The 15,756-nt window shown below is 33.4% G+C and overlaps 2 protein-coding genes and 1 pseudogene across 4 annotated transcripts; 1 reads left to right on the top strand and 2 right to left on the bottom strand.

The window, feature by feature from the left end:
* Positions 1 to 3,787: 3,787 nt before the first annotated feature.
* On the bottom strand, positions 3,788 to 8,851 carry LOC129299274 (embryo-specific protein ATS3A-like). 2 transcript variants are annotated; one of them, XM_054937742.1, is made up of 5 exons: positions 8,202 to 8,851; positions 7,942 to 8,015; positions 7,652 to 7,793; positions 5,338 to 5,445; positions 3,788 to 4,343 (listed from the first exon to the last, which is right to left on the bottom strand). In XM_054937742.1, the coding sequence occupies exons 4-5, from the start codon at positions 5,431 to 5,433 to the stop codon at positions 3,885 to 3,887; spliced, it is 555 nt and encodes a 184-aa protein (XP_054793717.1). In that variant the 5' UTR covers positions 5,434 to 5,445; positions 7,652 to 7,793; positions 7,942 to 8,015; positions 8,202 to 8,851; the 3' UTR covers positions 3,788 to 3,884. The 2 variants fall into 2 exon arrangements, with proteins under 2 accessions (XP_054793717.1, XP_054793716.1); XM_054937741.1 differs by lacking the exons at positions 7,652 to 7,793; positions 7,942 to 8,015; positions 8,202 to 8,851 and having other exon boundaries at positions 5,338 to 5,582.
* Positions 8,360 to 11,502, top strand: LOC129299272 (laccase-17-like; annotated as a pseudogene).
* A 358-nt stretch (positions 11,503 to 11,860) lies between these two features.
* LOC129299273 (uncharacterized) lies at positions 11,861 to 14,630 on the bottom strand. Of its 2 annotated transcripts, none has more exons than XM_054937739.1 (2): positions 14,341 to 14,630; positions 11,861 to 13,048 (listed from the first exon to the last, which is right to left on the bottom strand). In XM_054937739.1, exon 2 carries the CDS (start codon positions 13,014 to 13,016, stop codon positions 12,087 to 12,089), a length of 930 nt encoding a protein of 309 aa, XP_054793714.1. In that variant the 5' UTR covers positions 13,017 to 13,048; positions 14,341 to 14,630; the 3' UTR covers positions 11,861 to 12,086. The 2 variants fall into 2 exon arrangements, with proteins under 2 accessions (XP_054793714.1, XP_054793715.1); XM_054937740.1 differs by lacking the exon at positions 14,341 to 14,630 and adding an exon at positions 14,130 to 14,322.
* Between the last annotated feature and the right edge of the window lie 1,126 nt (positions 14,631 to 15,756).

Genomic DNA, 15,756 nt, shown 5'->3' with positions numbered 1-15,756 from the left:
AAAAAAAAAAAACTATACAGCCATACAGGACTATATATTCGTCTTGTATGGCTGTATAGTTTTATATTTATATTAATACTACATGGATTATATTTTTTGATTGCCTATATTAATTATATTTACTTTGACGAATATATTGCAAAGTTAACTCACAAAGAAAAGAAAAGTGGAAGCTATGTTTAAAAAAAAAAAACTTAGAATTTACTGTTTGGTTGATTATAATTTATGCAAAGAAAGAGAAAAAAAATGAATCAATTAACATATATACAAGCTAAGGTTGTTTGAAAAATATTGTGGTGATGAATTAAAAATATTGCAAGACTAGTCTCTTCACACACATACATATTGTATAGTTGTTGAGTCAAAAATAAATACTCCCTCTATCCCAAATTATAAGATAACTTTAAAAGTATTTTACTATCTCAAATTATAAGATAACTTTAGAAGCATCTTACTGTCCCAAAATATAATGTAATTTGATAAAAATAAGGTTTCATTAATTATATTTTTTTAATATTATCCTTCAAGTAGAAAAAAAATCAAATGAATATAGTGTAATAATTAAGTGTGTAAATTTAAAATTATATTAAATGAAGAGTATTTTTAAAAGTTTATATTTTTATTTTGAAAATGTAAGTTTATAAAGTATCATTATTAAACTTTATTAATATATATAATTTTATAATTTGAGACAAGAGCAATACTACTTTGGTTTTAAATATTAAACTATAGGACTTTCTAAAAAAATGTAAAAATTTGAAACAGGAGGGGTAATACAATGATGAACCTTTGCATGATTTGGTCTGAGAGGTGTTAAATAATCCTTCCTAAGGATCATCTATACGCAATATTAAACATACATATCTTATCCTAAATAGAGCAAAGAAAGAATATTTATTTTAGTCTTATTCATTAAAACTTTTTAATTATTATTATATTTATCTTTACCATTTCACCCTTATTAAATGTTAAAAATTTTATTAAATGATAAAGTATTTTATTTTAAAGTACATATATTTAATAAAGATAAAGTTAAAAATTTATTTAATTTTTAAAAAGAGTTAATGTGATTTAAGATTTTATTTAATTTTGATAAAAATATTGAAAATGACGTCTTATAAATAAGACCAACGAAACCATGCTTTAGAGTATTATATATATAAATCAAAATACACCATTTCATTAATTAATTCAGAAAGAATCGCAAATGATATGGGTCATTGCCTCACTCTGCCTCTTACCGAATATGTTTCATACATACTGAATCCAATTTCTGAGGTTAAAAAAAAAAAAAAACTGAATCCAAATTTGTTTCCTCACTAAATGATTGTACGATCAATATTAAATGTTTGATCTACATCCACCGCATGGAGTGAATATAAATATGTTTGCATTATCAGATTCTGAATTTGTATAATTACGTGTCTGTTGTTATTCACTTCATGTGGTCGGGAGAACAGAAACAACTCACATTCTCATAATGCAACGTCTGAATAATTCCTTCCCTCTCGCTCTTGATTTTATTTGTGTGTTTATGTTTCTTGTTCTCTTTACTCTTTTAATTTAATATTGTACTCCCTCTGGTATTAATTATAAAGTAAAATTAATCAACTTCACTATTCTTAAAGTATATTAGTTAATATTTTTTAATTTATGAAAAAATATTTGACTTTCCAATTTTTCCATTTACTAAAATTAATTAACTACAACAAAGTTTTATATTTAGAACAAAAAAAAATTTAAATGTCCTTTAATTAAGACAAGTGAGAGTATAGTTTAATCACTTTTTCGTGATTTTTATAATTTTCTTTAAGAAAATATAATAACAAATCCCAGCATTTTGCTTTTAGTTTCTAAGGTTTTATTTTGTTATTCTCAATCCCTTTAGACCCTGTTTGGTTGGAGGGGAGGGGCTCCTCTTCCCTCCCCTCATTATTGACATGTACTTAATTTTTCCCTCATCTCCTACATTCTGTTTAAACCAAGTGTAAAGGAAAGCTTTTTTTTAAAAAAAAAAAAAATCATACATAGTCAATTTATTTCCATGTCCACATATTTTTTTCAATGCCAGGGTTAGCAAAGTTACAATGAAATTAACTATGTCATCATCAGCTTATGATTTTTATGTGAATTTTTAAAATTATAAGGACTAATGTAATAACATTGTAGGTTGATCAAACTAAAGGGATTAGTAGCAACAAAATAAAACTATATAGATTACAAACAAAATACAATCGAAGTATAATGACGTAATGTTATATTTTCCTTTTTCTTGATGAATATATAGATGAGATCTTCATCTTGTAGAAGTTACAATTTACCTTGTTTACTTCATCCAAAAATATAAATCATTTTTTTAAGATGATATGTTAAAAAATATAAGACATTTTAGACCTTTCAAAATGTAATTAATGAGATTTTTCTAAAAGTACTCTTAATTAGGAGATAAAATTAATAATATTTTTTAATTAAGATATCCTATTAAAAAAAGATAAGCATAAAAAGAGTGCATAATTTTAAAAACAATTAATTAACTCATTGGGAATATAACTCAATTAAGAATTTCTTATAATATTGAAGCGGATGGAGTATATTAAAGAAGTGAAATGAAGATCGAATGCTAAACAAGTAGTTAATTGTTATTATCAAATAGGATCAGTTATACATTAATTGGGTCGATTCCATCTAATCTAACCCACCATTTCACCTGCTCTCCAACTCCAAATTCTTTTTTTTAGGTATCATCATCTCTGACTTGATCTGCCTAACCTATTAATTACATGAACTAGCTAGTTTGCGTAAATTGCAAGTTAATTTAGGCCGACACTCAAGGGAATCTCTTATTAGGTGATTTGAGTTTTAATAAATTAAATCAAATTACCACAACAATCTCGTTCAACATTCATGCACGTTTTAAGAAAAATTATAGTTTTTAAAAGGTACTTAATAATATTGGTACTAAACATAGTTTGAAATGAAGCAACTTGCAATTAAAAAATAATTAGGAAAGGTTTGAATCTCATTAGAAGATGTGTATACATTTAATGCTCAACCATATCTTGAAAAAAGTTACTTTTAATAAGATATTTCTATAATCCTATTTACAAGACAAAGAGAAAAGATTTGCTTTAGTCTTATTTATAGAGCATTTTAATGATTATTATATCTATCTTTACTCTTTTGCTCTTATTTAATATTAAAAAGATTATTAAATATTAGAGTATTTTATTTTTAAAGTAAGTATATTTAATAGGGGTAAAGTAAAAAACTTGTTAAAGTTTTAGAAAAAATTAATGAAATTTAAGATTTTTTTAATTTTAATAAAAATATTAAAAATAATTTATAAATAAAACTAGAATATATATGTAAGATATATATATTACAAAAAAGAAGAAGAAAAAGAAGGACAAACAGAGATTTTGGGAGGTAGGGGATGTCCAATTTTTAGAATCGTAGAAATAATAAATAGATAATGATCATGAATATATACATGTCAATTATATTATTATTTTAAAAATTAAACTTCTTTAAAAGAATTTAAGAAATTAAATCTAGACGTCAATTCACAAATTTAAACTAAACTTTACAGACAAAATATATTTGAGAGCTACTTTCTCCAGGCACTTCTATCCACCTCGTTTAAATTGAAGAGAGATGGTTAAGTAATTAATTTTATTTAAAAGTAAAAAAATTAAATTATATTTTTATTTAAATGATTTACTAGTTATGTTATAATTAAAAAAATTATGTGGTGTTGCATTTTTAAATAAAAAGTGACAACAAGAAATATGAAGATCAATTGCATTAATTAAACCACTAGTGGTTAGTGTTTCTTTTTTCATAGTATTTGTTAAAAGAAAAAAGAAAATAGTGTGTTTCACAAGCTAAGGAGTTTTGACATACGCCTTTCTCTTCCTGAGACCAAACGGAGTAACTTCTCTGTCGCATGCATCGGCACCATGCCACACATGTCTCGGCATAAATCGCCGGAGATGGAACAAGTTGGAGCTCAGATGAGACCTTCCGAGCACCCGGACCTGTGCAAAGCCTGGCCGCCAGTCGTCGGAGCCGATCATTTTGAGGTAGAGGTAGCAGATGGGGGAGTCCACGCATGGAGCAGTGACCAGAAACTGGTCCACCATGCAAGCCTGAAAGGGCCTTCTGGGTACATCGTCAAGAACCTCAGGCTCCAATGGGTCCACTTTTTTAATGTGCTTGGAGTTGAGGTGACGAACCACTATGTCATTTGAATTGGTGTCTCCAAATCTTAGGCTCACATGGTTCGAAGTTTCAGCTCCCACCGTGCATGTTGTTTCTATGGTGATCACGTAGGTGCAATTTTTCTGTTGTATTTACTTGAAAATTTTATGTAATCCAAGGTATCAAAAACTAAACCTATTATTGGACTAATCAAAATATTAGTTCAAAAATTAATAATAATCAAAATCATAGTCGAATCGTGATTAGGCCAATCATAAATACAGCATTTTCACTAGATCAATTAAGATATCGGTTCAGCAATTTATCAGTTCTAGTGGTCGAATTAACCCAATTTTCAAAACTATGATATACTCATCAATAAACACATATTATCAATGTAAAATCACACTGTTTAAATCATGATCATCCATGCCATTAACCATCCGAGCTGCAACATTGTTCAAGACATCAGGAATTTTTTGATGTTGTATATTGGGAGGTCTCTTATGAGCATGTGTACAGAGAAGATGACACGCGTGTTGACCACTTCATTGCTCATTTCACTCAAAACATTAATGAAGAAGCCATAGTTTTGATAGAGTCACACTTACTTTCTTTAGATCTCATTGGTCTTCATTAAGCATCTCGCCTTTCCATTTTATTTCCAAAAAATAAATCACACTGTTTATAAATCACAAATAGTGTCACTTTCTTCAAACTCTGAGGATCACATGGACCACATACATCTATCTGATTAATATTAATATCAAAGATATACAGTTTATATCAATCAAACTGATCAATATTAATATCTAGAATTTATAAGAAATTGCTACTAGTATTCACAAGTTATGAATAACGCAATAAATTTAAGTTACTTGTAGTCTAATTCAAATTATTGACAAGTAGCTCCAATTTATTCAACTATTTAAGATGAATTTCACTTGTAGTGAGAGATCAGAGTGTTGACTCAAAATCATTTTAGGACCCAATCATAATATGATCATCGAAATCAATATAAAATATATAACAAATCATACTATTAGTAAGTCATTACCAACATAATTTAGCTTAGATTACATGCATGGTGGGTAAAAATACATGTCTTCTTTAAATTTAAACACAATTATTAGTTACCTTGTTTTCTGAAGGAAAGGTCTGCTCAGCTTGGAGAAGAGGAACCAAAAGCAAAGTGAAACAGAGAAAGCATGGCCCTCCACAGCTCTTTCCCATTTTCTCAGTTTTCTGATGAAACCATTTGCAGAACAGATCACGTTGATGATAGATGCTCTTTGTTAAGAAATTTATAGACACGAATTCTGAAGGTTCCTTCATATTCCTAGCTTGACTCCTTCGTAAAGTGCATATTCTTCATCATAGTACTTTAAATAAATCATTGATTATATGGTTTTTGTGAAATATTTTCAGGATATAATTAATAATTAAGGAGGCTTCTTCACTTTTACTTATGCTTCCTCGCTTTAGCAGGGTTAACCTTTCCTCTATTAAGGCAAAGTATCTCTTCCTAATCCCGTTTACTCAGTCTCATTTTGATTGTTAAAGCTAAGATTCCAACCATTTCTTCATCCACCCAAGTTGCTATCATTAATCGTGTCCTAACTCTGTCATCATTACTATAATATAATTTACACCTTCTAAACCTACTGCAACAGTCCAAATTTATTTATTTTTTATTTTTAACTTTCTAAATTATATATTTAAAGGGATATATATAACTCAAAGTTTGAGGAGTCATATGCACATAAAAAATAAAGGTTAAAGGAATACATGATTGATAGTTGGGAGTTATCCGCACCAATTTAAAAGTTCAAAGCTTAGAAAGGTTTATTATTAAGTTTTAAAGGTTCAATGGTTTATTGGTATGGTCTTGAGTTCATGAAATTTTGAATAATTTAGCCTTTATTTTATAATTTTTAAGGATAAATTTTGAAATATACTATAAATACTGGGGAAGTAAAACTTTCATGGGTTCTGCTCATTTAGTTACTTTCCTATAGTTGTGAAAGATATGTGAGAGATAACTTCTCGAGAAGTTAAGCCTTTTAACCAACAAAGCAAGACGAATTTCACTAGAAAAGTTCAACATCCCCTCCCTACTTAACCCAAGTGATACTGATAATACATCTAATTTCGTCTTTAAATTATTTGAGTGAAAGTATCCTTTAATTAAATATTTAAATCTCCCTGGAAAGATTTACTAGACGGTGTAGAACTTACAGTAAGGAAACAGTGATAATATATGTAGTAATGGTTATGTAAAAACCATGTTGATAATATTAAGGAGAGAGGTTAAAAAAAGAACAAATAAAGATAAATTGAACAAGTCAAGTATACTTTTTTTTTTTTTGGAATACATGGCCACGATAAAAAACCATGCAAGAAGACTAAAATCAAGTTATGTCAGAAGTTATAAGGTTTCTACAATCAATAGGCAGAATGTAAAAAAAAAATAATATGAAATGATCTCTCAAAATCTTGTGGGTTAGAAACTCGGCACATCAATTGGCTTTTCTGTAGACGTAGTCAAAATTGATCTCCCAATTTCTCATTGTGAGATTGTGGATGTTTCTTAAAATTAGTACAAGAGGATGGCCTTGATCAAAATTGCTTTCAATGAAAAGTCAAGTATGCATTTGAACTCATGACGTTTTTGGAATTAGCCATTGGATAAGTTTTCTGGCCAGACTATTTTATCATCTCAGAACATTTCGGCCCATGTACAAAATTCTGGACCAAATCAAAATTTTCTTATTCAATTCGGAAAACATCGTTAAAGGAGCCCAACGTCGAATTCTCACACTTCTGGCCCAGAAAAAGACATTTGAACCTATTGGAACTTGGGAGAATGACAAATAAGGACTTTGTAAAAATATAAATGTCAAATTAAAATTATTCAACACTAATGTTTTCAAATTTCAATTTTCCTTCTACCATGTGTCAGTACTAAAATTTTTAATTTAACATTAATGTTCTTACAAGGTCATTACTTGTCATTTTTTCCAATTATATGAGATATCAAGTTTTATTGTATCCAAAAAAAAAAAAGATATCAAGTTTTATAAATAATTAGTCCCAGAAAAATAATTAGGACTTTCCAAAGGATCTTGTTGAATACCTTTCAGCTTAAGTCTACTGTAAAATGTTTTTCATCATATCAATGACATGATACAAAAGAATCCATTCATGCCTTTGATCCAACAAAAAATAATTGATTAGTGGATATTGAGGAAATTAAAAGTGCACGTTAGATTAATGCTTATTACAATTGAATTTAGAGTTAGCCGTAAGAGGGATTTTAAATTAATTTATTTGATTTTTCTTTGGAAACTTCGCTAATACCACAGTTGTTTGCTTAAGGTTCCGTACTATTGTTGCATGCTATCTGCCATGTTGTTAATAATAATATAAAAAAGCTAGGGCATGCATCTACCTCTAAAAGGGACTGCCTGATAGAGAGAACAGAAAGCCGTCTTCTATGTCCTTCATTTCAAATATTGCTTTGTAACCAAGAACTTCTGTTGAGACAATTACATCTAACCAATGGCCTATGCCTTCTCAATCGCAAGCTTCACCTTTGAAAATGACAATGAAATTTCATATTATTTGTTTCACTTCAAAGAAATTCTTAAAAAGGATTCATTCTAAGAATCTTGAAGGCCTCATCAATTATTAATCAATGTATATAAGTATCTTAAAGCAGAGTAAAATTGTAAAACTCACTTTTGGCATGTCTGTTTACCATACGTTCTGACATTTGCAGCTTCAATGAATTGACACCTTGGTTGGGCTGCAAACTTACAATTTAGAAACGTCATTCTCCATGTAAAAAGCGTACAGATTAAATCAACCATAACATATGGGATTTGCAAGAGCAGTGCCTTAGACAAGCAAATCTTTCAAGATTTGACTTAAACAAGAAGGAGGTCAAAGGCAATTGATTGTCTTGGACACCACTCTTTAGTTGTTCTAACAACTCATACCATTAGAATGTAGTAATTTAGCTCTTCTAGATTTCAGCTTCTGTGTGAAACATGTGGTTTTGCATCACCTAATTGAACAACAACGTTGTCTCATTCTTCTTTATATTGCCAACCCATGACCCTCCTCTGCATCCACGGTTCAGACTAAAAGGGCAAAACCTGCTCTCTGCCACTCTCCCAAAGCCATCATTAACTTCTGTATGAAAAGAGAAAAATGGGTGTACCTCTTCAATCATTTGCATTTCCAGCACTCCTTCTTTTCTCAGTGATTCTCATCCCTCAGTTTGCAGAGGGGGGCATTACCAGGCACTACCATTTTGATGTACTTCTCATTATCTTATAGCTAACTTTCAAGTTTCATGAATATGCCTTTAGCATTCATGTTCCCATTCACTGTTTGCACTTTATCTAATGTAAAAGGCTTCCTGATGCAGATTAAGTACCAAAATGTAACACGGCTATGCCACACCAAGAGCATGGTCACTGTCAATGGTCAGTTTCCAGGACCTCGCATTGTAGCAAGGGAGGGTGATCGTCTTGTCATCAAAGTGGTTAACCATGTACAGAACAACATCACCATCCATTGGTAAGGAACATTTTTCTTTGATTAAAATCTTCAATTTCATGGAAAATTCTAAGGTAGACTTGGTCTGCCAAAAAACATGTAAACAGAGCTATTCTTAAAACAACAGACTCACATCTGACTTGCATAAATATTTTATTATGATTGGTGCGGTTCACTTATGTTTTATAGATCAAGTCTTCTTGAGAAAAAAAAATACAGAGAGAAAGAAAGAAACTAAACTACATCTGTCAAAATCTTGGTTGTGTTTTGAATAGGCATGGAATTCGACAACTTCAATCAGGATGGGCTGATGGACCTGCATATGTGACACAGTGCCCCATCCAAACAAGCCAAAGTTATGTCTACAATTACACCATTGTTGGCCAAAGAGGCACTCTCTTTTATCATGCCCATATATCATGGTTAAGATCAAGCGTCTACGGTCCTATCATTATCCTTCCCCAGCGTGGTGTTCCATATCCTTTCACCACACCCTACAAGGAAGTTCCCATGGTCTTTGGTAATGATATATTAATATACACTGGTGTCGTTTTACTTTTTGAAAGCATAAACATGCAACCAATTTGAATTATATTAACTTTTCTAGGAGAATGGTGGAATGCAGATACTGAGGCAGTCATAACGCAAGCCCTACAAACGGGTGGTGGTCCAAATGTCTCTGATGCCTACACTATCAATGGACTTCCAGGGCCACTGTACAATTGCTCTGCTAAAGGTATCAAGTACTTTTCGTAGATATATTTCTGTAAGATACCCAACATTAGTAGTGGCTAAATCCCAATGATTATTAGTCCTCCCTGAGTTTAATAATTACTCGTTATTTTAGCGGCAACTTATATCAAGACTCAATCACATAAAGGATAGGATGCTTATGAATTGATCCCCAGATTTGTTTTGATTGTATATAAAAGATTGGTTTTGCAGATACATTCAAGCTGAAGGTAAAGCCTGGAAAAACATACCTTCTTCGTGTGGTCAACGCAGCACTCAATGATGAGCTCTTCTTCAGTATTGCGAATCACACCCTCACAGTCGTTGAAGCAGATGCAGTATATGTTAAGCCTTTTGAGACTAACGCCATTCTCATTACCCCCGGGCAAACCACTAATGTTATTCTTAAAACCAAATCCCACTACCCCAAAGCCACATTCCTCATGACTGCCAGACCATACGTGACTGGCCTTGGCACTTTTGATAACTCAACTGTTGCTGGTATCCTGGAATATGAATCCCCATCAAATTCTCTTCACTTGAAGAAGCTCCCACTCTTCAAACCAATCCTCCCTGCCCTTAATGACACTTCCTTCGCAACCAATTTTGCTAAAAACTTCGTAGCCTCGCAAATGCTCAGTTTCCTGCCGATGTTCCCCAGAAAGTCGATAAGCAATTTTTCTTCACAGTAGGCCTTGGTACAAGTCCCTGTGCTCACAATCAAACATGTCAAGGACCCAATGGAACAATGTTTGCGGCTTCAATCAATAATGTATCTTTCACACTCCCAAACACTGCTCTTCTTCAAGCCCACTACTTTGGGCAATCTACCGGAGTTTACTCCCCAAACTTTCCTAGGAGCCCCTTGCATCCATTCAACTACACCGGCACCCCACCAAACAACACCATGGTGAGCAATGGGACAAAGTTGGTGATACTTCCCTTCAACACTAGCGTGGAGCTTATCATGCAGGACACCAGTATACTAGGCGCTGAAAGTCATCCTCTCCATTTGCATGGCTTTAACTTCTTTGTTGTTGGCCGAGGGTTTGGCAACTTCAATCCAAATAAGGACACTGCAAATTTCAATCTTGTTGATCCCGTTGAAAGGAACACGGTGGATGTCCCCTCTGGTGGCTGGGTTGCCATTCGTTTCCTTGCAGATAACCCAGGTTTGTAAGATTTGTGCTTGTTGTGAGGTAGTGCTTATGGGCAAAATTTAACTACAATTTATAGGTCCGCCCTATTTTCAACCACATGTTTTTTTATTATTGGGGAACATAAATCTGGTCGCGTGCCTATTTGGCTAGCTTAACTTTTATTAATCGCCCCGTTAATTAGAAGTTCAAATAAGGCAAGTAACAAAGTAGTCCTAGTTTTTTCCGACCGGAACAAAGTAGTACTAGCTAAAAGCTGAGTATTTGCTCTTATTCTATTCGTTTTGCAAGTTAACACACACCCCCGGCATGCATTTGCGGTTTTAAATAATAGAATATATTCATATCTGAAGAAAATAAAGAGTGCGAGATAATGGAAAGCTCATAAACTTCTGTTATTGATGTGGGCAGGCGTATGGTTCATGCATTGTCACCTGGAAATTCACACAAGCTGGGGTCTGAAAATGGCGTGGGTCGTCTCGGATGGAGAGCTTCCCAATCAGAAACTACTTCCACCACCATCGGATCTCCCCGTCTGTTAACTTCGGCCTGATATGGCGCTCTTCAACTTTTATTCACCGGAATTTGCCGCCATTTATGGCGTTCTTTATTGAGCAAATAACTGTTACGAGTTACTCTTCTCCATCCGGAAATGCCGTGGAGAGATTGATTTTTTTTCTTTTTGTGGTTTCAAGAAAAAATTGTTTCGTATCAAGAAAAACTTGTTTTTTTTTTTTTTTTATTTTGCCCAGGATCAAGAAATACTTGTTAGTTGTGTTACCCATTGTGAGACGCCCCTACATACTACGGCAACAAATGTTTCGACTAACTTTGATGTATTTCAACATTTAAATGAGAATTCTTTGTTTATTGACTTTGTTCTTCCACGCAATGCATTTTGACGTTCATAACTAATAATTTACTCCCAGTCTTATTCAACAAGGGCAGATTGTCATTAACCTGGGATGATCCATTACTCACCGACCTGAGAAAACAAAACAATAATACTTCCACTGTTTATAAGACATAGATGATAGATTGTACATATGCCAAGTCATCGTACTTGTAATTCATTCATAAATTATCCTCCACAATTTGCGTGAGAGCGGGAGCGGGCGCGGGCGTAACTGGTTTGATAAATGGAAGGGCATGCTACGGTTACACAAGAACAAGGCCAACAAAAATTCATGTGATGCTAATGATGGTTTCAAAAGTAATGCCACGAGTTAACCCAACACAAATTCCTCATTGATTTTCAGTAAGATGGAACTAACAACATCCAAGTGAAATGCTGGCACACGTACAATTAATCATCTCCCCCGTGTTTTTTCTTAATTTTTTTCCTAGTTGGTTCCCCGGGTTTAGCATCATCTCTCACTTCCACGTCTTCGTTCTTTCTTTTTTTCTGCAACCCCTTTACCTCATCAGTATTTATTTTAGCCTCGCTTCCTGCCACATGTCTCTTTTTCTTTTTACTTGGTAATTCCTTTTATCAACAGAGTCTCCATGTTTGTTCTCAACACCATTGCTTAGTATCCCTTTTTGGTCATATTCTGTACTTGCAATCCCATATTCTGGTTTGATAACCTCACCCTCTTTGCCAGAAAAGTTGAACGTAATATCCTTGTCTTTCTTTTTCTTCTTCTCCTGTTTATGTTTCTTTCCATCCACGAATCCCTTGTCATCACCTGCGTTTCCCTCATTTGATCCCTCTTCAAATTTAACCTCACCGGCCACATTCTTATTGGACTCATCTTCACGTTCCTTTTTCTTCTTATGCTTCTCCCTCTTGGTGGGTTCTTGACTAAAATCAAGGCCACCATGAGTTGGTTTTTCTTCAATTTCATTTCTGGCCTCAGTTCGTGGTTTCCGATCAACTTCCACCTCTCCAATTTCAACCCCATTATCTCCTTGCTCCTGGAACTTAATGTCATGCTTCTTTTTCTTCTTCTTAAGCGTTTCACTCCCACCCTCAGTTCCTGCATGATATTCAGTGGCTCCATCAGGTTCTTGATTGAATTTGATAATTGTTTGAGATGATTTTTGTGCATCCTCACAGGGATCTTTACTGCCAAACCGATGCACAGCCCTCTGATTTAACTGCTCATTAATCTCCTCAATTTTCTCTTTGCCATTATGAGTCTTTGATCTACTCCTTTTGTGCTTCCGATCAGAACGTGGTGATTTGAGCTCCTTGTGGAGCTGTTTCAGCTCACTGAACGAACTAGAGGCTCGATGGAGATATGCACTGATGACATGTGAAGCACCATTCTCAGCAGAGATAAACTTTGAGAGGATTTTTGCAGCTTTTGAAAGAGAGATTGGTTTTTCTGAAATAGGCTTTCCAGAGATTGTCTTCATTTGTAAGCCCTTCAACCTTCACATATGTATGCCTAGAACAAACGAGATTTAAGCATCTTTAGTTCCATATGTTTATTCTTAAAATTAAAAACAGTACCTAGCTCACATACCCGTAACTGATAGTTAGGAGATAGTTAAACCAACACATGACTAAGGCACTAAGCACTAAAACTTATAAGACTACAAAATGCTAGTTCCATGACACAAGTCACTGGACTTTGCTCATCCATTCACGCAGCAGAGATGGTCCCATTTGCTTCTGCTGTGTTTAATAGCCCAGTAACAGCTATATCACTTCCTCCATTAAAGTTAATAAATTATGAAAATGAGGATTCAAATGATAAGGGAAAAAAAAGCCAGATTTTGACATGGGTAAGATAGACAAAAGAAGTACAAAAGAACTTCCAAGGAGTATCAATACATTGACCAAAATAAAAGTTGCTTGGGCTTCTGTTGTCTTTATTACAAGTTTACAACCAGAGGCACTAACATAATGTCATAAGCAACTAAAACTAACAAGCCCAGTAGAGGGTCATGTTATGCTCCATAAACTGAGAAACTAACATTCTTGAATGGCATAACGTACAACATACAAATTTCCGTCCGAGATTGTTAACATTAATTATCATAATACTCCCAGAACTAAATATGCTCTAAAATAAAAATAAACAAATGTAGATGTTAAAATTCCACCAATCACCATGAACATCAAGATTCTATTATGGTAGTAAAAAACACGAGTCAGATATTTCACCCATAAAAATAGAAAGAAAAGAAAATACATGATTCAAATAATAGTCATTGAGTATGTATTATCAAAATCATGCATGCCAACCTAAGCTAGTAGCTTATGCCCAAATTTTTTTTTTTTTTCAAAAGCATAATGTACTTATTTTTCTGGGGAGGGGGAGAAAAGGATGCATTCATAATGAAGTTCAGGCCCAATCTTAGTTGCAAACAATGTGTGAAAACGTGAAAATCGCACACAAGCAGAAAACATATTGAAGCCTCAAGGGACAATAATCAAGCATGCAGAAAACGTGAAAATTGAAGTTAACTTACTAATCTTTTAAAAACAAAAATTGGAAGAGAGAACTTAAAATAAGAACGGACCGCTGATTAAGAGCACGAGAAGGACAGCGAGTGAAGTTTGGGGATGAATCAACAATCAACCATATATATATAGACACATAATGGCACACAAGGAATCAACAACAGTCTATCAGACCATCAGAAGAGCACCAGCCAGCAAAATTGAGATGAGCAGTAGCACGACGGACGAGGGTCTGCAAGACTAAGATAAGGATGGAGGAGGAAAGCTTACAGATAAGCCGAGGGGAACTCGAGCTTAGGCCTGAGATGGAGAGCGAGAGCGAGACGGCGAGAGAAGGAGGAAAAGGTCGGTGGAAGCAGCACGCAACGAGAACCAGAGCGACAGAGCAAGAGCAGGGGGTCGAGAAGCCGAGGAGAAGGGAGGTCGACGTCGACGCCGACGCCGTCGACTGAGAGGGACGAGGGGAGACCACCGAGCTTCAGAGTTGAGAATGAGAGGAGAGTCGGGTGGCGGGTGCTCTAAGTCACAGTGTGAGACAGCGAGAGAAAAGCCAGCTTAGTTAGGGTTTGGTTCCTTTACAACTTTCAAAATCAAGCCCATGCTTCAATTTAAATATTTAATAATGAATTAAGACTGAAATATTTTAAAATTCTAATAAAGAACTCAAGTTCTTAATCATACAAATGAAATGAATTATTTGTCTTTAAAATATTATTAAGACTTTGAATATCAGTTATTAATTTTTTACATATTAGCATAAGATTCCAAAAGCTCAATACATACACACACCAAACAAGATTTCAAACTTTTTTGTAAGCATAAAAATTATGTGCCACCGATAACAACGGAGAAAATTTTCAAGGTACTAAAAAAAAATAGTAGACCTTTATCAATCAAATTGTTGCATGCACAATTATAAGAATTTGAACCCCATCCACTAAATCTTTTTCTATCGTGGTAGAAGTTAGAACATAATCGCAAATTTATCACATTATCAATATTAATTTTAGAGAAGTGTGTAATGTGTAACAGTTAAGCAGTTAATTTTTTTTTTTTTTTTCAATCCTTCTTACTAAAAGTTGAAGCATCTGTTGTAATATTTTCACATTTTAGAATGTGAACATGAATTTCTTGCACAAGTATGTACGAATGAAATAATTTTTTTTTATTCATTTGTGCTAACTTGGAAGATTAGTTGCAAAATTTGCCATTTTAAATTTTACAAGATTAAAAATACATTTTCATTGAGTTTTCTCAATAAACTAAACACACATCAAACCATTCAGGAAAAAAAAAAATAAAAGGGATTGGTTGCTTAAAGCAATAGACTCTCAACATAATGTGTGCTTGTTTTTTCAGTTCCGAAGCAAAATTTGTGAGAAGCAGCATTTTTTTCTTCCAATTTCAACTTTTTGAAACAATTAACCAAGCACACACAGATATATGAACAAATTCTTTGTTTTGAACATCGATTCACAAATCTGCTTTAATCCAACCGCTCTTTAGTGCCTCTCTTTAAACACAATCTCTATGAATGCTTCAATTTAAAAGTGTGCTCCACAATCAATGGCTTTTATAGTCCAATGATATAGAAGCCTTCGTGTGACTAGAAGATTATGGTGTTTGTCTTTCTGGCTTATAACTTGCCCAGAGTTCCTACTTCTCTAATTCAGAATTGTACTCACA

Source organism: Prosopis cineraria, unplaced genomic scaffold (genome assembly GCF_029017545.1).
Source record: "Prosopis cineraria cultivar Desert tree isolate PC_DT_omini unplaced genomic scaffold, ASM2901754v1 PC1105, whole genome shotgun sequence".
NCBI lineage: Eukaryota > Viridiplantae > Streptophyta > Magnoliopsida > Fabales > Fabaceae > Prosopis > Prosopis cineraria.
The sequence above is the reverse complement of the archived record's forward strand: the minus strand, read 5'-3'. Positions and strand labels throughout refer to the sequence as shown.